The sequence below is a fragment of the Engraulis encrasicolus genome, chromosome 7 (assembly GCF_034702125.1).
Source record: "Engraulis encrasicolus isolate BLACKSEA-1 chromosome 7, IST_EnEncr_1.0, whole genome shotgun sequence".
NCBI lineage: Eukaryota > Metazoa > Chordata > Actinopteri > Clupeiformes > Engraulidae > Engraulis > Engraulis encrasicolus.
The window spans coordinates 30,974,683-30,993,749 of NC_085863.1; the positions used below are offsets into that span (position 1 = coordinate 30,974,683).

Consider the following 19,067-nt stretch of genomic DNA (forward strand, 5'->3'; position numbering starts at 1 on the left):
GTTTTTTTTGTTTTTTACCCAGGAGCGTAACACTGGCAAAAAGTTGGAACACTACACTTGATTTGTGCCCATTCACACAACTGTGTGCATGTCACCCAATGAATGTTGAGTTATCATGAAGAATGCGCTTCGTCACCTCATTAACTCATTAATTGGCTCAATTTATCCTTAAAAGTCTTCATCCAATTACCTAATTACTGATTACACAACCAGACCTGAGCCCTGGAGCCCATCACCCCCACTCTGAATGATTGCCGGGGCGATTTTCTGGTTGCCAATCCCCCAATGAAGACACACTGGCCCCTTGCTTGCTGACGTGAAAAAGCTGACACCAGACTAATGGGGAGGGATGCAGAAACAGGGGTGCTGACACACTGACAAGGATTGAGAGGAGAGGAAAGGAAAGATGAGGTGAGGAAGGAAAAGGAGAGGGGAGGAGAGGAGAGGAGGATAAAGATGATGGGGAGAGAGGAGAGGAGAGGGGATGAGGGGGAGAGGTAAGGAGAGGAAAGGGCAGGAGAGGAGATGTCAGAGATGAGAGGAGAGGAGAGGTGAAAAGAGGAGATAAGAGGAGAGGTGAAAAGAGGAGATAAGAGGAGAGGTGAAAAGAGGAGATGCCTGAGAGGAGAAGAGATGCCTGAGAGGAGAGGTGAAAAGAGGAGATGAGAGGAGAGGTGAAAAGAGGAGATGCCTGAGAGGAGAGGAGATGCCTGAGAGGAGAGGTGAAAAGAGGAGATGAGAGGAGCCTGGGGTTGCAAGATGAATAAATTGATTAAGTCATGACTGAGTGACTGCAGGATGACCTGCCTACCGGTGGGTGGTGGATGGGCTGCAGGGAGAGAGATTTAATAAACTGATAGAGAAAGATGGAGAGACAGAAGAGCAGGATGTGAGAAGAAGGCAAGAGAGTGAGGAAAACTAAGTGGGACATAAGAAGATGGGTGAGAGAAGAAGACAAAACAGGGAGAGTGTACAAGAGTAAGGAAGTGGGAGAAAGAGAGATCATGACAGAAGGAAAGCCTTTCTGAAAGTGATTTTCTGTGCCTTCCAGAAAGAGGAGTACTGAGGACTGGCAGAGAGCGAGAGCGAGAGCGAGAGCGAGAGCGTATATATACATTCCTAAGGTGAGGATGAGAGAGAGAGAGAGCGAGTGAGAGAAAGAGAGAGAGACAAAGAGAGTCAGAGGGAGTGAGTGAGAAAGAGGTGGAGAGTGTATATATACACCTTCCTGAGAGGACAATAAGCGAGCAAGAGAGAGAGAGAGAGAGAGAGAGAGAGAGTGTATATGTACCTTCCTGAGAGGAGGATGAGTTGTTGGCCTGCGTATTGAGCGCGTGCAGCATCTGTTCGCTCCAGGTGGTGAATCCGTCCTGAGGCTGGTGGCCCTTCATCCCCTGCAACAGACGCAGCAGCTTCTCCTCTTCCTCCGTCTGCTTACGACGCAGCATGTACTGCTCACTGCACACACACAAACATACATATACACCACATTACATTAGATATACATTACATTACATTAGATATACATTACATATAGACATATTACAAATTACAGCAGCTTCTCCTCTTCTTCCGTCTGCTTACGACGCAGCATGTACTTCTCACTGCGCACACATAGAAATACAGTATATATACACCACATTGCATTACACACGCGAACGCACACACACTACATTACAGAAGCTTCTCATCTTCCTCAGTCTGCTTATGATGAAGCATGTACTTCAACACACTGCAATTGTTGATGATGTTGGAACTCTTGATGACGAACTCTTGTGCTTGCAGCCTCGTGATAACATTGCTTTTAATTCAATATCTCGCACTAGCATAATTCAAAGGTCATTTTCTCATTTGCAATCACTTGCAAACGTTATTGTTTTCTACATGGAGACGGGGCGTCAGCGAAGTGCGAGTTCTCAAGCGCAAGTCGAGGATGAGAGTTAGGATAATGGCATGTATTCTGGGGCTGCTGCGACTGTTCTCGAGTGCCATGGGGCAGTGCTCGCTCTGGTTCTCTCTGATACAGACACACTATCTCTCACTCAGTCACACACACACACACACACACACACACACACACACACACACACACACACACACACACACACACACACACACACACACACACACACACACACACACACACACACACACACACACACACACACACACACACACACACACACACACACACACACACACACACACACACACACACACACACACACATTTTCTCCCTAACTCAAACACTCACTCTCACACACACGTCCTCTCTCTGCTCTGGTTCTCTCCCTTTCTCTCTGCAGTACCTGAGTGAGGGGCTGCTTCGGCTGTCCTTGAGTGCCATGGGGCAGTGCTCACTCTGGTTCTCTCTGATACACACTCACTCTCTCTCACCCACATACAGGCACACTATTTCTCTCGCATGCACACTCTCGCTCTCTCTCTGCAGTACCTGAGTGAGGGGCTGCTGCGGCTGTTCTTGAGTCCCATGGCGCGGTGCCCACTCTGGTTCTTGACGGCCTCGTCCCAGAGCCCCATGCCGCTTGAGCTGCCACTAGACCCGCTGCTGCCCCCTCCTCCGCTGCTGCTCCCGGACGACACCTTGCCCTCCAGACCACCGGAGCCCCACATGCCACCCACGCTGCTGCCACCGTCACCCCACTGGCCCATCGTCAGACCAGCATGCTGCTGCTCAGGAGGAAGAGGAGGAGGAGGAGGAGGAGGAGGAGGAGGAGGAAGAGGAGGAAAAGGAGGAAGAGGAGAAAGATGAGGAGGAGGAAGAGGAGGAGAGGAGAAGGAGAGGGAGGAAGTGCAGGTGGATGAGGAGGAGGAAGAGAAAGAGAAATAGGAGGAGGATGAGGAAGATGAAGAGGAAGAGGAGATGAGGAGGAGAGGGATGAAGAGCCAGAAGAGGGGGAGGAGGAAGGGGAGAAGGAAGAGAATGAGAGAGAGGAGGAGGAAGAGGAGGGGAGGAGGAGGATGAGAAATATGATGAGGAAGCAGAGGAGCATGAGGAGGAGGATGACAATCAGAAAAGAAAAGAAAAGTAGATATTTAGATTACAGATGCTAGTTCAAGTTTCAAAATTTGAGTGCCCACGCAGGGCTCTTCATATACTCAATGCAATTTAAATTCATTATTAGGGACCATGTAAAATTAAAACATAAATGCTGCCATTTCATGCTTTGTACCAGAGTTAGCCTTAGGCTAAAGTATATCCGCAGTCTCCGACATAAAACATCAGAACATATTAATATGCCATTAATTACAACCTGCTAATGCTCCTAATGTAACAAGACAATTTTCAGTTCTTTACAACACCAAAAAGTTTTGAAACTCTGCTTTGCGCGATGACTTTGAGCACTGCCTTTAATTTTTTTTCTTTTACTTCAAGGGTATATGATGTTAAAACGTTTGTTTTAGAAGTGATCATTGGATATCTGTGTGTGAGTAAGAGTGAGAGAGAGTGAGAGAGAGAGAGAGAGAGAGAGAGAGAGAGAGAGAGAGAGAGAGAGAGAGAGAGAGAGAGAGAGAGAGAGAGAGAGAGAGAGAGAGAGAGATAGAGAGTGAGTGAGTGAGTGAGTGAGTGTGTGTGTGTGTGTGTGTGTGTGTATGTGTGTGTGTGTATGTGTGTGTATGTGTGTGTATGTGTGTGTGTGTCTCCATCTCCCCGGTCCTGTGTGTGCATGCGTGTGTCAGCTCTCCTCACCTGCTCTAGTTGTGCATGTGTGTCTGTGTGTGCATGCGTGTCTCGGTGTGAGTGTGTGTGTGTGTCTTGTCTCCTCACCCGCTCTCGTTTTGACTGTGTGTGCGTGCGTGCGTGTATGCGTGTGTGTGTGTGTGTGTACGCGTGCGCAATGCATGTCTCTGTGTATGTGTCTGGTCTCCTCACCCGCTCTCGTTCTCGTTCTCGTTCTCGTTCCCGTTGCTGCTGCTGGGCCCTCTGCTGCTGCTTGATCAGCCTCTCTGCCTCCATCTCCAGCAGCCCCAGGGGGTTCTTGGGGGCCTTGGACAGCGGGTTACCCTGCCCAGACGTCCAGCACGAGCCCTGCGACTGCCCACCACCCACGCCTGCAACCACAACAAACAGGTTAATGGACGATTCATTGCAATACGAGAATATTGTGATCAATGAGATCATAATAATACTGACATTTCAAGACCATTTCCAATTAATATGAAAATGCAAAAAAATGCATATGGACTTTCGTCTTGATTAATGCTTATTGATTACATTACATTACATGGTTAATGGATGTATTGATTATTAATGGATGTAGGCTATTGGCTATTGTGTGAGGCTTACCTCCTGTATTAATGGATGTATTGATCATTTATTATTATTATTGTGTGAGGCTTACCTCTCTAATGCTTATTGATTAATGGATGTATATGTATTACTTATTAATGGATATATTGGTTATTGTGTGAGGCTTACATCCTGTATTAACCCATTGATGCCTGATGTTGCGTTGCGCAACATTGGCCCTGGCGCCTGGAGCTGCATTACGCAACATTCAGGCTCATGAGATTTGAGACAACTTTATTAAAAATCTTGGTTTGTTTGAGATGAATGAACACATTCTAATGAAAGATGAGGGTCTTAGCGTTTAAATGCCTTCTTATTGCATGTTTTTATGTCTGAGATCATCTGAGATATTTACGTTTTTATAGACTGAGGGCAAGTTTTCTTAAAAAGGGCTCAGACACTTAGCACCCTTTTTTGCAGGTGCCTTGCAATGGGTTAATGAATGTATTGGTTATTGTGTGAGGCTTACATCCAGTATTAATGAATGTATTGGCTATTGATTAGTATTACTGTGTGAGGCTTACCTCCGCCCACTGGCTGCTGCTGCTGTTGCTGGCTCTGCTGAAGCAACTTCATGATCAACTCCTGCTGCTGACGACACTGCTGCTCGCACACAGAAAAACACGCACACACAGTTCAGAAGTTTTATTGCCAAAAACAAATCATACCACAAACACTCACACACACACACAAACACACAGACACAAACACATTCAGAAACACAACCACATAAATTCATAACAAAAACCGAGAAAACATATTGCACAAAAGCACATTTGTACCACACATCAAGATCAAAAGCATACAAAACACATATACAGAGACCTCAGAAGACATGCCACGCACATGCACGCGCACACGCACACACACGCACACACAACAAACCAAGGGCCTTATGATCAAATTGAACATCACTGGTTCATGTGTTCTGCTTTCCAGAGAACAAAGTCTCAGGAGACCCTAGAAAAAGCTCTAGGAATGGAAGGCCGTCAAAGCAAGCCAGGGAATACACTACGACACTACTGGGCATACTGTATCTGAGGGCTAGATCAAAGTGTGTGTGTGTAGCATATGTATGTACTTGAAACATGCATATTTGGGTGTGCAGTTCTTCTTTGGGTGTGCAGTACTTGTGTGTGTACGTGTGTGTGTGTGTGTGTGTGTGTGTGTGTGTGTGTGTGTGTGTGTGTGTGTGTGTGTGTGTGTGAGTGTGAGTGTATGTGTGTATGTGTGTGTGTACGTGTGTGTGTGTGTGTGTCTGACTGACCTGCTTGCGGACAAACAGTTCCTCCTCCTCTCTCCTCTTCTGCTCCTCCTGCTGCCTCCTCTTCTCCTCCCTCCTCTTCCTCTCCTCCTCCTCGCGCTTTGCCCTGAGTTCGGCCTCACGCCGCTCCTGCTGAAGCTGGACACACACAATCATACACAGACACACACGTAAACACACACAGACGGTCAATGCCATAATACCATTGCTTTTATTGTATACTAGCTTTGACAGGATGTAATTGTGTGTGTGTGTGTGTGTGTGTGTGTGTGTGTATTCACCTTCTGCTGCAGCTGCTCCAGCGAGAGCCCCTGAGGTAAGTTGCCCATGGTCAAGTCCCACAGGCTGGCTTCACCGCCTAGACACACACGCACACGCACACGCACACGTATATAAAAGTTAATGGTCAAGTGCCACAGGCTGGCTTCACCGCCTGCATCAAAAAGAAAGCAAACACATCACAACACATGGCACCAAAGACAATGCAAAGGTGTCCCATCGTAACACAGTAAAGCATTACATATATGAGAGAGAGAGACAGAGAGACAGAGAGACAGAGAGAGAGAGAGAGAGAGAGAGAGAGAGAGAGAGAGAGAGAGTGAGTGAGTGAGTGAGTGAGTGAGTGAGTGAGGGAGTGAGAGAGAGAGAGAGAGAGAGAGAGAGATACTGTATATACGGTATATAGAAACCATCTCTTCCTCACCTGACTGCTGTGAAGCTGAGGTATGCATATCCCACATGGGGCCTCCGTCCGGTACCGACATGGAGCGGTTCATAGCAGGCATCATGCCAGACTCCACACTCCGCTCTCGGCTGCAAACACACACACACACACGCACACACACAATGTGAGCACACTAGCAAGCTACTATGTTATCTATTTTCTGTGTGTGTACATGTGCTTTGTAAATGTGTGTGTGTGTGTGTGTGTGTGTGTGTGTGTGTGTGTGTGTGTGTGTGTGTGTGTGTACCTGTTGATGTGTCGTTATCTCGTGTGTGTGTGTGTGTGTGTGTGTGCGTGTGTGTGTGTGCGTGTGTGCGTGTGCGTGTGTGTGTGTGTGTACCTGTTGATGTGCTGGTATCTCATCTGGAGCTGCTGTTGGTAGAGTGCGGCGGTGGCCACCTGCTCCAGCTGCTTCTTAAACACTTCCTGGTCCATGTTGCTCTGCAGAGACATAACAGGAAATATTAACACACACACACCATATACCCACAATATAGCCTGATTATCATTGACATTCAAATCTTTTCGAGACTTGGTCTGACCAAGAGCATAACAATTTACATTTCCCAAACGGCATGGTTGACCCGCCTCCCTTGGTTTGCTTATGGTTGTTTGCTCAGAACTCAGAAAGTACTTTGTGAAAGTAGAGCACTAGAAAGTGCCCTTGACCTGACAGCCTGGCGCAGCCATGTTGCAGAGACATTACAGGAAGTATGAATATTCACTATGAAATTCTCAAACACCCCGATAGTACTAAAAAAAATGACAAATTGAAAAATATGAGGGGGTCCTTGTCTTGCCTTACCCTGTCCAATGTTATCCTGTGTTTGTGTCATGGGGGGTGATAGTGTTTGTTTGTGTTTTTTCTGTTTCTGTAACTGTCAGATGCACTGTCAATGGCACAGAACAATTTTCTGCAAAGACCAATGAATGATCTATCTATCCAAAACGAATGCACCTCAATTGCAAGTGAGCACCCCTCCCCCAGCTGTATCCTTCTCTAACGCCCCTCCGAAGGACTCTCTAATGCCCCCCTGGGTGGCTCTTCAGAAACACTAGGTGAGGTGTAGTGTTGACTGGGTGTGTTACCGAACCACGGTGGGAGTTGGGGAGGGTTCGGGGGTGAAAAGGCACACACATGTTTCATATCCATATAACTAATAATATAATAATGCAAATGAATAGTGTTTGTAGACCATTGAGATCAGCGAAGCCTAGACCAAGCGAAGCGTACCAGGAGGGGAGGTGGGGAGGGTCCGGGGGAGAAAGGCACGCGCCCCCACATCTTGATGACGTCCCCCAGGGGTTGGAAGCCTTCGTCGCAGCCCCTCTTCACAAGGAGCGTCATGGGGAAGTAGCCAGCCTGGAACCACTCGCACATCTCCACCGTGGAGAAGGGGCCTGAGGGATGGAACAAGAAGAGAGTGTAAGAGAAAAGAAAAGAGAAGAAAAGAAAAGGTGTGTGTGTGTGTTGGGAGAGAGAGAGAGAGAGAGAGAGAGAGAGAGAGAGAGAGAGAGAGAGAGAGACAGAGACAGAGACAGAGACAGAGACAGAGAGAAACACAGACAGAAAGACAGAACTGACAGACAAGGAATTGATATAGGTCTGTAAATGACAAAAAAATATTGCAATGACACGTGTCAACACTCGTTAGAAAGAGCGAGGCGCACACTATGAATGAAAAGATGAGTCACTATTGAAAAGATGAGCTCATGAAGACATTTTACACATCTCTCATCTTAGTGTCTGCCATTATCTGTTATGCCCTGTATTGATAACCTTACTACATGCTGTGTCTATGAAGCACTTCTAAAGCATAAGTGGAGGAGGACGAGAAGTGGAGGAGGACGAGAGAGAGAGAGAGAGAGAGAGAGAGAGAGAGAGAGAGAGAGAGGAATAGAAGATGAGAGAGAAATGGTGGAAAAAAGGAAGAGAGTGAATGAGCGAGAGAAAATTGCCCTCTTTGAAAACGATGCTCAAATTTCCACTCGCTCATATTCATGGCCAGTGTGTGTGTGTGTGTGTGTGTGTGTGTGTGTGTGTGTGTGTCAGCGGATAGAAAGGAGAGGAGAGCAGATGAAAAGGGACCAGAAATAAGTGGAGGGAGACCGTGAGCATGAGCAAAGGAGAGAAAATGGATTTGAAAGGGAAGAGGAAATTAGAGAGAAGAGAAGAGGAGATGAGATGAGTGCAGAGAGAAGAGAAGAGAAGAGAAGAGAAGAGAAGAGAAGAGAAGAGAAGAGAAGAGAAGAGAAGAGAAGAGAAGAGAAGAGGAGAGGAGAGGAGAGGAGAGGAGAGGAGACAGGCACGAGATCAAGGAGCGAACATTACGAGGCGAGCGAGGACAACAAAGAAGGCTTTAGCAGGCACCATTCACTCGCTAACAGGCGGGCATAAAGGCTAAAGGCGTCAGTGCTGAGAGAGGATGAAAGCCATCTCAGTCTCCTATTGGACATGAGTGGTACAGTGAAAACAGACATGTGTGGCCTCTCAACAACAACTAAAACAAATCATCCCCAGAGTGTTGCAAATTGGCAGATAGGCAGACCGATAGACACACTTTACACAGATAGAAACAAGAACTCAATAAGGAAGGAAAAAAACATAACCTAGACATAAAGCAGATTTTTTTTTACCTGGGCCTGCTTTTCAAGTAAACTCTGGGTGTGTATATAATGAACACCTTGGAGAAATGCTTCAAATGGCAACCTTGTATCTTGCCTGATAAAGCGATAAACAACACAAATCATGAATAAAAAATAGCATGAACTAAAGATTAAAGAATTTAAAAGATAAAAACTTTACAACTTGTATCTACCTTGGATGTCACCTGGGTAATGAAGTACTACAATATAAAATAAAATCCTTCCGAGCCTTCCCCAAGTCCCTCTCCACTATTCTCCACGATCTTCTGTCTCCATCGTCACTGGTCGTTTTAAAAAAAAGGCCAAAACAAATGGTAAAAGAAAAAATAGCAAGCCTTTTCTCAAGGTAGAAGGGGTGCTTCTTGTTAAGGCTTCATATCTTCATAGACCAGTTTCAACCGTCCGGCCTTCGTCAGGGCTAGGCCTGGGTATTGATTGACAATTTTCGGTTCCGGTTCCATTTCCGGTTCCTTCGTTTCGGTTCCGGTACCAGAACGGTTCCATTTTCGGTTCCTAGAAACCCTGAATTAAACCTGCAGTTACCCAAAGTGGCCAGTAGATGGCGTAACGGGTCTGTAAATCAAGACTTTCCCTGCCTGCCACAAGGCGGCGCTCATCGTGACTTAAGCAATGGCGGGTTAAAGGCATTTAATTCTATACAGCATTCATGATTAATTGCATGCTGCAAGTTGTCCTCTCGGCATGGCTTGGCAAGTATAATAAACGGTTTTGATACTGATAAATGTACTCATGTCTGATTAAAATTGTTCTGCTGTACGGTGCAACTTCACTTCTGGTACCAATCCTATGTCAAGCGTGCCTGACATGATTTTTTTTAATGTAGCCTATGCTACCCAGTCTGTCGACAGCTTACCAAAACAGAGACCCAAGATTGCCACTTTCTAGTGGTAAAAACAACCTGTCCTTCTCCTACAGACATGTGTTAGGGCTTGTTTGAAAGCTGAGATTCTTAGCTTTTTACAGTTTTTTACGGCACGTTTTTATGTTATTTCATTCAAAAGTTATTGAACTGTAAGCGGCCGCTGTTACAAGTGAAAAAATAGCGCTTTCCAACCATTTTTTTTATCTCGTCATTTTTTTCCTAACAGCCAGCGATCTCCTTAACCTAGACCTATAGACATGTGTTAGAGCTTGTTCGAAAGCTAAGATTCTTAGCTTTTTGCAGTTTTTTACGGCACGTTTTTATGTTATTTCAATCAAAAGTTATTGAACTGTAAGCGGCCGCTGTTGCAAGTGAAAAAATAGCGCTTTCCAACCATTTTTTTATCTCGTCATTTTTTTCCTAACAGCCAGCGATCTCCTTAACCTAGACCTACAGACATGTGTTAGGGCTTGTTCGAAAGCTGAGATTCTTAGCTTTTTACGTTTTTTTACGGAACGTTTTTATGTTCTTTCAATCCACAGTTATATAAACCTTAAGCGGCCGCTACTTCAAGTAAACAATGGCGTTATTCTCCAGCCTGATAGAGAGGAAATCTTTTTTGTCGCTGTGTTCTTTGTTCCCTCGAATTAAACCGACGGTCTAAATAGGCTACATTTGTACGTCCCCAACACAAGACCAGTTATTTCTAAGTTAGCTCTTTTCATGGAAAAACATGTTTCCAAGGAGTCAGAGACATCTTCCTGAAGAGTCGAGGTCATGGTTGAGGTTGACTGTGTTGCCGTTGTAAAGATGCTGCAACTCTCTGCACGCAAGTTAATCGAATGCAAGAGCAGGTGTTTGAACAGGTTGGATGTATTGCCATTCTTGCATGATATTAGTTTATCGCAGATATTGCAGCGCGCTCCTTCCTTATCTACTTTCCTGAAATATAGCCACGCTTTCGACGGCATGTTTTTGTTTCTCAAGTAGTACAACCAGCTGGTTGAAAATCAGCTGTCTTATCAGTCGTTAATGAGGTGCGAAACGGGAAGAGGAGGAGCGTGGTCAGTTTGTGACACTTGTGGTTGGCTGAAATGAACCTGACTCTCGCGCAGATGGATTGAGCTCACGAAGTGTAACGAAGATGCACGAAGCACTCGGGGTCTCGCGAGAGCCAGGCTAGGCTGAAATGGCCGCGTGCTTAAACACACATTTGATGGCTCCCTGTGTTCTAATTTCTCTGATGGCTCTGACAGTCAGGCTTCAGGAACCGAAACGTGGAACCGATAGACAAGGCACGTTTCGATGCCAAGTAGAACCTTAGCTTTTAATTCGGTTCCATCAAAGAATTGAATTTCGGTACCCAGTCCTAGTCAGGGCGTGGTACCAGTCGGTGAAACCGGAAAGCATTTGTATGTCTGCCTACCCCAATGTATAGTAAAGGGTTTTTAAAAACTACTTCCTTGACTCAGAGACGAGTGATTTGGATTCAGTAACCCCCCCCCCCCCGAAAAAAAAAACCATGAATACAATAAACTCTACTTATTCGAACCGAATTGTGAGTTTAGTGTATCGTTACAGCCCTAGTTATGAAGTACTAGTACAATATAAAATACTACCAACCCTTTCCCGCCTCCCTGTCCCACTATTTTCCCATCTCCATCGCTACCGGTCCTGTGTGAATAAAGGCCAAGACCCGACAAGACAAATATTCAACAAAAAACCCATGAATACAACTCTACCTTGGATCTCTCCTTGGGGGTCCTTGTAGAACCACTTCATGGCGGCCTCGTGGGAGAGGGGCAGGGCGCTGGCCGGGTGGCCTAGGGAGTGGGAGGGGGTGTTGTGGGGGTGCGAGTGTGTGTGGGGGTGTGTGGAGCCCGCAGCGGCAGCAGCGGCGGCGGCGGCAGCAGCGACAGCCTGGTGAGAGTGTGAGTGCGCGTGAGAGGGGCCGCTGGCACCTCCTCCGCCGCCCCCGACGTGGCTCTCATGCAGGGCCTGCGTAAAGCGCTCCTCCTCCAGGGAGGTGTCTTGTAGCGATGCAACCATCTTCTCTGCCTCCTGGATAACACACACACACATGGGGGAACAGAGGTTTACGCATTAACACAGAGGCGTATGTATTAACACATAGGGACACAGCGGTATACGCCTAACACAGAAGCGTACCCTAGCGATGCCACGATCTCCGCTTCCTAACGTACAGACTTAAGGGGACACATGCATGACTTAACACATACAAGAACCCACGAGAACACAGAACTAGGTGTCTACAGCAACACAACCATCTTCTCTGCCTCCTACACAACACACACAGAGGAAAGGCATGCATATGCTTTAATATACACACAGATGTATATCCATACAAACACACACACACACACAAAATATACAATAACACACATTCATGTGGGTTAACGCTCACACATACACACAGTACAACCTGAGAGTGAAAAGATGAAGTTCAACACAAGAGGATACTAGCAAATTGCAGACAGACATTTCAACACACACTGATACAAAGATCTCTAATCTACACTAGTCTCCATCTCCCTCACACACAAAAATGGGCATGCAGTGTACACTGCGCACACTCACACATTACTGGTTAAGTTTACACAGACACAAAGACGCTGAATTGAAATAAGCCAAAACTATTCCCTACTTTGTCTAAATCCTTTAAACAAAAGGGAAAGAAAGAAAGACAAAGCTTGAGAAGTTTTTGCAGATTCTTCAGAGGCTCTTCTGAAGTGCAATTATAAGTCCATCTAATCCTCCTATCGACTCATCACTTTTTTGGGGGGAAAAAACACAGAAGAGCTTTGTATTTGCAAGCTTATCTGCAGCAGAAACGCTACATGTGCAAAATTGCACATCGCTGCTTAAACCCTTTAAAACTGAACATCTTTTGTTTTATGTTACTGCAGAACTTGAGCCCATATTATTCAAATCAGCCTGTAAATGAACCCATCAGGATGACATGCCAATTTCCCAAATTCAAGGCAGCTTGTTCAATCATCTCTACACATAATGTGGCATGAAATTATATGAGCAACACAAAACAGTAATCAAAACTTTGACATGGGTAAGAGGTTAGGGTGTCAGGTTTGTAGCCCGTGGCTTGCCGGTTTAGATTCCTGACCTGCTGGGCAACCAGAGCTCTCTCCCAGTTCAGTAAAGAAAAAAACACGCACATGCGTCTTGAAAATATTTTGGGTGCAGTACTAGCAAAGTCACATGAAAATTGAAAATGAAGTCTGTGTCACCAGGCTCCCGTTTCTTTTCATTTAATACATCTTATCTGATCTTATCTTATAAGATGCTGCCCGAAACGTCATATTAAATGAAAAGAAATTACAATTTTCATGTAACCAGAGCTCTCTCCCATCCTCCTCCATAACTTAAATACCCTGAACATGTTACCTCTCACCACATGTCTACTCATACGGAGCACAATTTGGGCTACCCTCTTGCACAAGTTTAGGCATAATTCATGAATTCAAAATTCATAAAGTCACGGAATTTCCCCTTTGGGATAAATAGTTTCCATCTATCTATCTATCTATCTATATATCTATCTATCTATCTATCTATCTATCTATCTATCTATCTATCTATCTATCTATCATACATTTTGTTTGCCATTGTCGCAGCACACAATGTGAGTTTGATTTCCCAGGTGGACTTGCTTACCTGCTGCAAGTGCTTCATGCGCTCCTCCTCCTCATTGTCACCCCCTGCTGGTGGCAGGTCTGCTACTGCGGCGGCAGCAGAGGCGGGTGTAGAGGCAGAGGAGGCGCTCTGGGATGAGGTGCTGTTGGGCTGAGTGCTGCCCCCTGTTGGGGACACATCTGTAATGACACCACAGGGCTCTCAGGGAACAGACAACAGTACAGGGAAACGTGACCATCATCTCATGACTAGTCGAAATACACTTACAAACTTGACATCAATGATTCTGAACTTAAGCTTTGAAAGTATTGTAAGTTTCTTTATATACTTGATTATTTGACATAAGACCTAATAATCTGTTACGAAACATCTTGTGTACGTGACCAAGACGTACAAGTGGGCCCAGTAAGAATCAGAGGGTGCAATTTAGATTTTTGATCCATTTTTACAACTGCATTGAACAGATGCACTATGAGGCATAACTGCAATAAGACATACGGTTTACAGACAGACAGACAGACAGACAGACAGACAGAGACATACACACACACACGCGCAAAAACAACACACCTTCAGTGAGCTCCCGAGTGGCGTTGGTGGGGGGTGCAGCGGTGGGGGGTGGGGGCTCTTGGTGCAGGATGGAGGGGTGGGTCAGGGAAGGGGGAGGGCCGGAGAGACGCGGGGGAGAGGAAGAGGAGGAATAGGAGGGTGGCCCAGTCTTCATCTCTGACATCACCTCAGGAAGAGCGGCCTGCTCTGTCTCTTCTGCGGAGGGACAACAAAGGAAAGAGGTCCAGTGTAAGGGTCAGTGATGTTTCAGCAGTAGTACACGTCAGGGCGGCACAACGACAGCCAGTGCCACTATAGTATGTATTTTTTTGTTTGTTTGTTTGCTTTTAGTGGTTTTTCGAAAAAGCATATTCATTGCAGCATATTAACCACCAATTACTAATACATTTATGGGCATTAAATGTTAATTCACCTGATGACAAAAAAACGTCTCTCACCCATGTAACCTACAGGAGTCGGCATTTGCATTGTATTCTGATACAGCAACAAGGAGCTAAACTAACAATATAGTAGCTGTTGTAGCAGGGTGGAGATGCTTTATCGATTCTTAATTTACAGAAAATACGGAGCTGATTGAAGGAAAACACAATTAAAGCCAATTAAGCAATTTCAGCAAGTTTTCAGCATTTTTTATGGGAGTTTTGTTGGTTCCAAATACATGATATAAACTAAGAATGGAAAATATGGGATATGCGTTTTGAAAGATCACCGAGTCTTACTTTGAAGTTACAGTGCCCTCCATAATTATTGGCACCCCTGGTTGAGATGTGTTAAAAGCCTTAAAATAAATTCAGTGTTTATTGCAGAAGAATACTGTCACACTGAAAATTGTAGGAAAATGTAGCCTTCAACTCAAATGAATTGTAAGAAAATAAAAAAAATCCCTGACTAAAAAATAATTATTTTTCATTAAATCACCTGTTCCACAATTATTGGCACCCTTAACAATTCCCAGGAAATAAATATAATTGAAGCATTTCTGTCATTTCTACAGTAGTTTACAAAGTTTACCAGAGTATGTAGGAACATTTAATTAGTAATTCATCACTTCCTGTTTCCCTGTGGTATAAATATGACGTGACACCGAGGCCATTTCTCTTATCCACTCTTAAACATGGGAAAGACAAAGGAACACAGCATACAAGTGAGGCAGATGTGCGTCGACCTTCACAGGTCAGGCAGAGGCTACAAGAAGATTGCCACTCAACTGCAGCTGCCCATATCCACTGTGAGAGGAATAATTAAGAAGTTCAAAACAACTGGAACAGTGGTAAACAAGCCTGGACGAGGACCCAAGTTTATTTTGCCACCAAGCACAGTGAGGAGGATGGTAAGAGAAATCAAAAGATCTCCAAAGCTCACTGTTACAGAATTACAACAAATGGTAGCATCCTGGGGTCACAAAGTCTCCAAATCAACCATCAGGCGCTGTCTACACGCCAACAAGCTGTTTGGGAGGCATGCACGGAGAAAACCTTTCCTCACTCACAATCATAAACGCAAGCGTCTGGAGTTCGCCAAGCGGTATTGGGGCTTCAACTGGGACCGTGTGCTTTGGTCAGATGAGACCAAGATTGAGCTTTTTGGCAACAAACACTCTAAGTGGGTCTGGCGTACCACGAAAGATGCGCATGCTGAAAAGCACCTCATACCCACTGTGAAGTATGGGGGTGGGTCAGTGATGCTGTGGGGCTGTTTCACTTCCAAAGGCCCTGGGAACCTTGTTAGGGTGCATGGCATCATGAATGCTTTGAAATACCAGGACATTTTAAATCAAAATCTGTTGCCCTCTGCCCGAAAGCTGAAGCTGGGTCGTCACTGGGTCTTTCAGCAAGACAATGACCCTAAACATATGGCCAAATCTACACAGAAATGGTTCACCAGACACAAAATCAAGCTCCTCCCATGGCCATCTCAGTCCCCTGACCTCAACCCCATTGAGAACCTGTGGGGTGAGCTGAAGAGGAGAGTACAGAGGAGAGGACCCAGGTCTCTGGATGATTTAGAGAGATTCTGCAAAGAGGAATGGCTGAAGATCCCTCTTTCTGTCTTTTCCCATCTTGTGAAACATTATAGGAGAAGATTAGGTGCTGTTTTGTTGGCAAAAGGGGGTTGTACAAAATATTAACACCAGGGGTGCTAATAATTGTGACACACATTATTTGATGTCAAATAATTATTTCTTTATGTGGGATTTTTTCCCCACTGAATAAATGCACTTGTATTGAAGGTTGGATTTTTCTCTTTTTTTCCATTAAGGTCCCATATTATTTAGAAAAAAAATAAAATAATTGGAAGCTAAAAAACACATCTCAACCAGGGGTGCCAATAATTATGGAGGGCACTGTACCCTGATAATTCAATACATCACATTCAAAATAAAAGAGTTGTAAGAAGAAGACTTAACACGCTCAAGCAAATTATTCTACAGATGAAGAGGATGCGCCCTGGGCTCACTGCTGCAATTTATTTTTAGAGCTGCCTTGAGTTCAGTTTCCCTAAGCAAATGCACCACACACTAGACCCTTCGGTAGCCTGGTCCTGACCATCCCATAATACTACCATTTCATTTCGTATTCATGGTCTGGAGTTTGTGTGATCTGATGCGATTGCAGGAAGCGGGAAGTTTGCACTCGGTTATGATTTCAAACTTTGAAATGATTGGACAGCTCTCACCCAATCGCAGAGAGTTACTCAATAACAACACAGCGCAGACCAGGGGTCCGTATCTCAAAAGCGTCTTTGCTAACGACGGTAGCAACGTCCTTCGTAAGAGCGACTCAACTCTCTCTCGACAGCAACGCTCACCACTAAATCCAAGGGAATGGTAAGACGGTCTTAAGACGGTCTTAAGACGGTTAGCAACGACAAGAATCGAGAAACGGACCCCAGAGCCATTGGCGCAGACGTTTTCGTCATCGTCACGAGCGTCCTCCCCCTTTTCCCCCCACGTGGGGCGCTTATTCGCTTATTGGCTGTTTTCTGGGGGGGCGTTGCGCATCAAAATCCTACCGCTCCAGACACTCCACAGAAAAGCAAGGCCAGACTACCGTAGTGGAGCCAATCCTTTGGCGGAAGTACGTAGGATGGCTCGTGAGGCTAGACCAGAGGTGTCAAAAGTAAAAATGAAAGTTGAAGAAAAGAAACACAGTTTCCTTGCAACACTGGTAACTTATCTTGAGTAACCAGTAGACTTGTGTACTTGTCTTAAGACCAGCTGAATCTGCATGGGTTGGAGCAAGTTTGTGTTGGGTCCTTGTTAGGTTTTTAAAGATTTTTTTTGTCTTTTTCGATCAGATTTGACAGGACAGTGTGAGAGGTGGACAGGAAGCGAATGGCGAGAAAGACGGGGAGGGGTGGACGAGTGCCCTACCAGTTTGCCACGGCAGGGCCCCTTGTTAGGTTTTTCAGTAACAGCATTAGTGATCTGCTAATTAGTAACAGTAGTAACAGTCTATCCATCTTGCTAGCTACAATGGAGTAAACAGTGTAGCACAACAGCCATGTAATAACATCATGTGCTAGTGTTGTACTTACACCATGAATTTGCTTCTACTTTTGACACCTCTGCGGTAGGTAATTAAAAAAAAACTGTTGGCCAAATCAAACTCTACACAATGGAGAGAGTGAGGAGGCCATGATGCCCGAGGGTCACTGATGTAAATGTATTCAAAGCGTTCAGCTTGGCAGCAGCAGCAGAATGTAAATGACTATAGAGGGAGAACTCAGGGGACCTGTCCTGTGCTTTCTAGAAACCAGCACTTGCCAACTTTCATTAAAAGCTTTTTCTTTTGGTTAAATGAGAAGTACTGCAACTTTTGGGCCCTATAGTCTAGACACATTTTTCATATTTGTGAATGTTAGAAGCATTTTTTAGTAAAAGTTGGGAACCTATGTACTTAACATAATTTAAGTGTGCTGAATTCAACTAGACTGGTTCCCAAGCTGGATTTTGAGGTTTTGACAGTTAAATTTGAAAAACAAAATGGCTGCCAAAATATGCGATTTTTGACAGAGCATTTTTACCAAGTATTGCTGTACTTGGAAATAAATGCTCTTTTCTAACATTTTGTGTCCCATTAATGTTTCTTGATGAATGTGTCTACTATAGAGGATTTTAAAAAGTATCAAATAGCTTCTAGAATGCTAATAATGCTAATATTGTAGGTGTTTGTTATTTAGCTTTTCTAATAAGATATTTGTAGCCTATGTGTGTTTATATGAAAATGTATATAAAGTTTATATAAAGAATATTGATGTAAGTATTTTTAGTAATACTTAGCATAATGTGAAGTATTTAGGGTTTCCAAAAAAACACTGAAACTTGCTATTGGCACTCTGAAAACTGTCCAGAAATCGCTAGATGACACTATGATGTTACATGGTTACAAGTAATTATTTTGTGCCATTTTGAAAAGTGTTTAGACATAAATTAAATATTCTATCAGATGCTATTGCAGACATTCCAGATAGTCTATACATGCTCCTCAGCCTGGTTGTTAGTGGCCAGACATCTCTTGAAGATGATGGAATTGGTAGCAAGGAAAAACTTGCTCAAAGCAGAGTTCTGAGTGAGGCTAAAGCCCTTGTTTATTGTGTCAGTGATGGCAAAAAATGGACTCCTTATCAAGCTATTGGGTAAAAGACCTAATACGACTATTCAACCAGGCAGGTCATTGTCTGAGTTACGACCAGGTCCTCCAAGTCCAGGACCTCCTTAGCTGAGAGCACTCTAAAAACACTGAACCAAGACAGTGGTGCCATTATTCCAACAAACATTGCGGCAGATAAATTCATCCACTACACATGTGATAACATTGATATCCTGGATAAAACACAAATAGCAGCATGGACAAGAGGCCAACCAATTGATGATTCTGTTAAAGATATAGAGGTGTCCACTAGACATACATTAAATGTGCCAAATGCCCTGATGGAGCTAGGATTACTCCTAGGACATTCAAACCAACTTTTTCAGCACCCATTGCTGAATCAT

The 19,067-nt window shown here is 44.6% G+C and overlaps 1 protein-coding gene across 3 annotated transcripts in view; it reads right to left on the reverse strand.

Moving 5' to 3' along the window:
- gigyf1b (GRB10 interacting GYF protein 1b) overlaps window positions 1-19,067 on the reverse strand; it is a 46,605-nt gene that overhangs the window by 10,433 nt on the left and 17,105 nt on the right. For all 3 annotated transcript variants that reach the window (XM_063203262.1, XM_063203260.1, XM_063203261.1), the window contains 12 exons: window positions 14,072-14,266; window positions 13,523-13,680; window positions 11,572-11,890; window positions 7,535-7,701; window positions 6,641-6,741; window positions 6,280-6,389; window positions 5,858-5,934; window positions 5,580-5,714; window positions 4,837-4,915; window positions 3,896-4,074; window positions 2,456-2,691; window positions 1,292-1,458 (listed from right to left, as the gene is read on the reverse strand). In XM_063203262.1, the coding sequence (XP_063059332.1) occupies window positions 1,292-1,458; window positions 2,456-2,691; window positions 3,896-4,074; window positions 4,837-4,915; window positions 5,580-5,714; window positions 5,858-5,934; window positions 6,280-6,389; window positions 6,641-6,741; window positions 7,535-7,701; window positions 11,572-11,890; window positions 13,523-13,680; window positions 14,072-14,266 (1,923 nt within the window). The remainder of the gene's footprint in view (window positions 1-1,291; window positions 1,459-2,455; window positions 2,692-3,895; window positions 4,075-4,836; window positions 4,916-5,579; window positions 5,715-5,857; window positions 5,935-6,279; window positions 6,390-6,640; window positions 6,742-7,534; window positions 7,702-11,571; window positions 11,891-13,522; window positions 13,681-14,071; window positions 14,267-19,067) is intronic.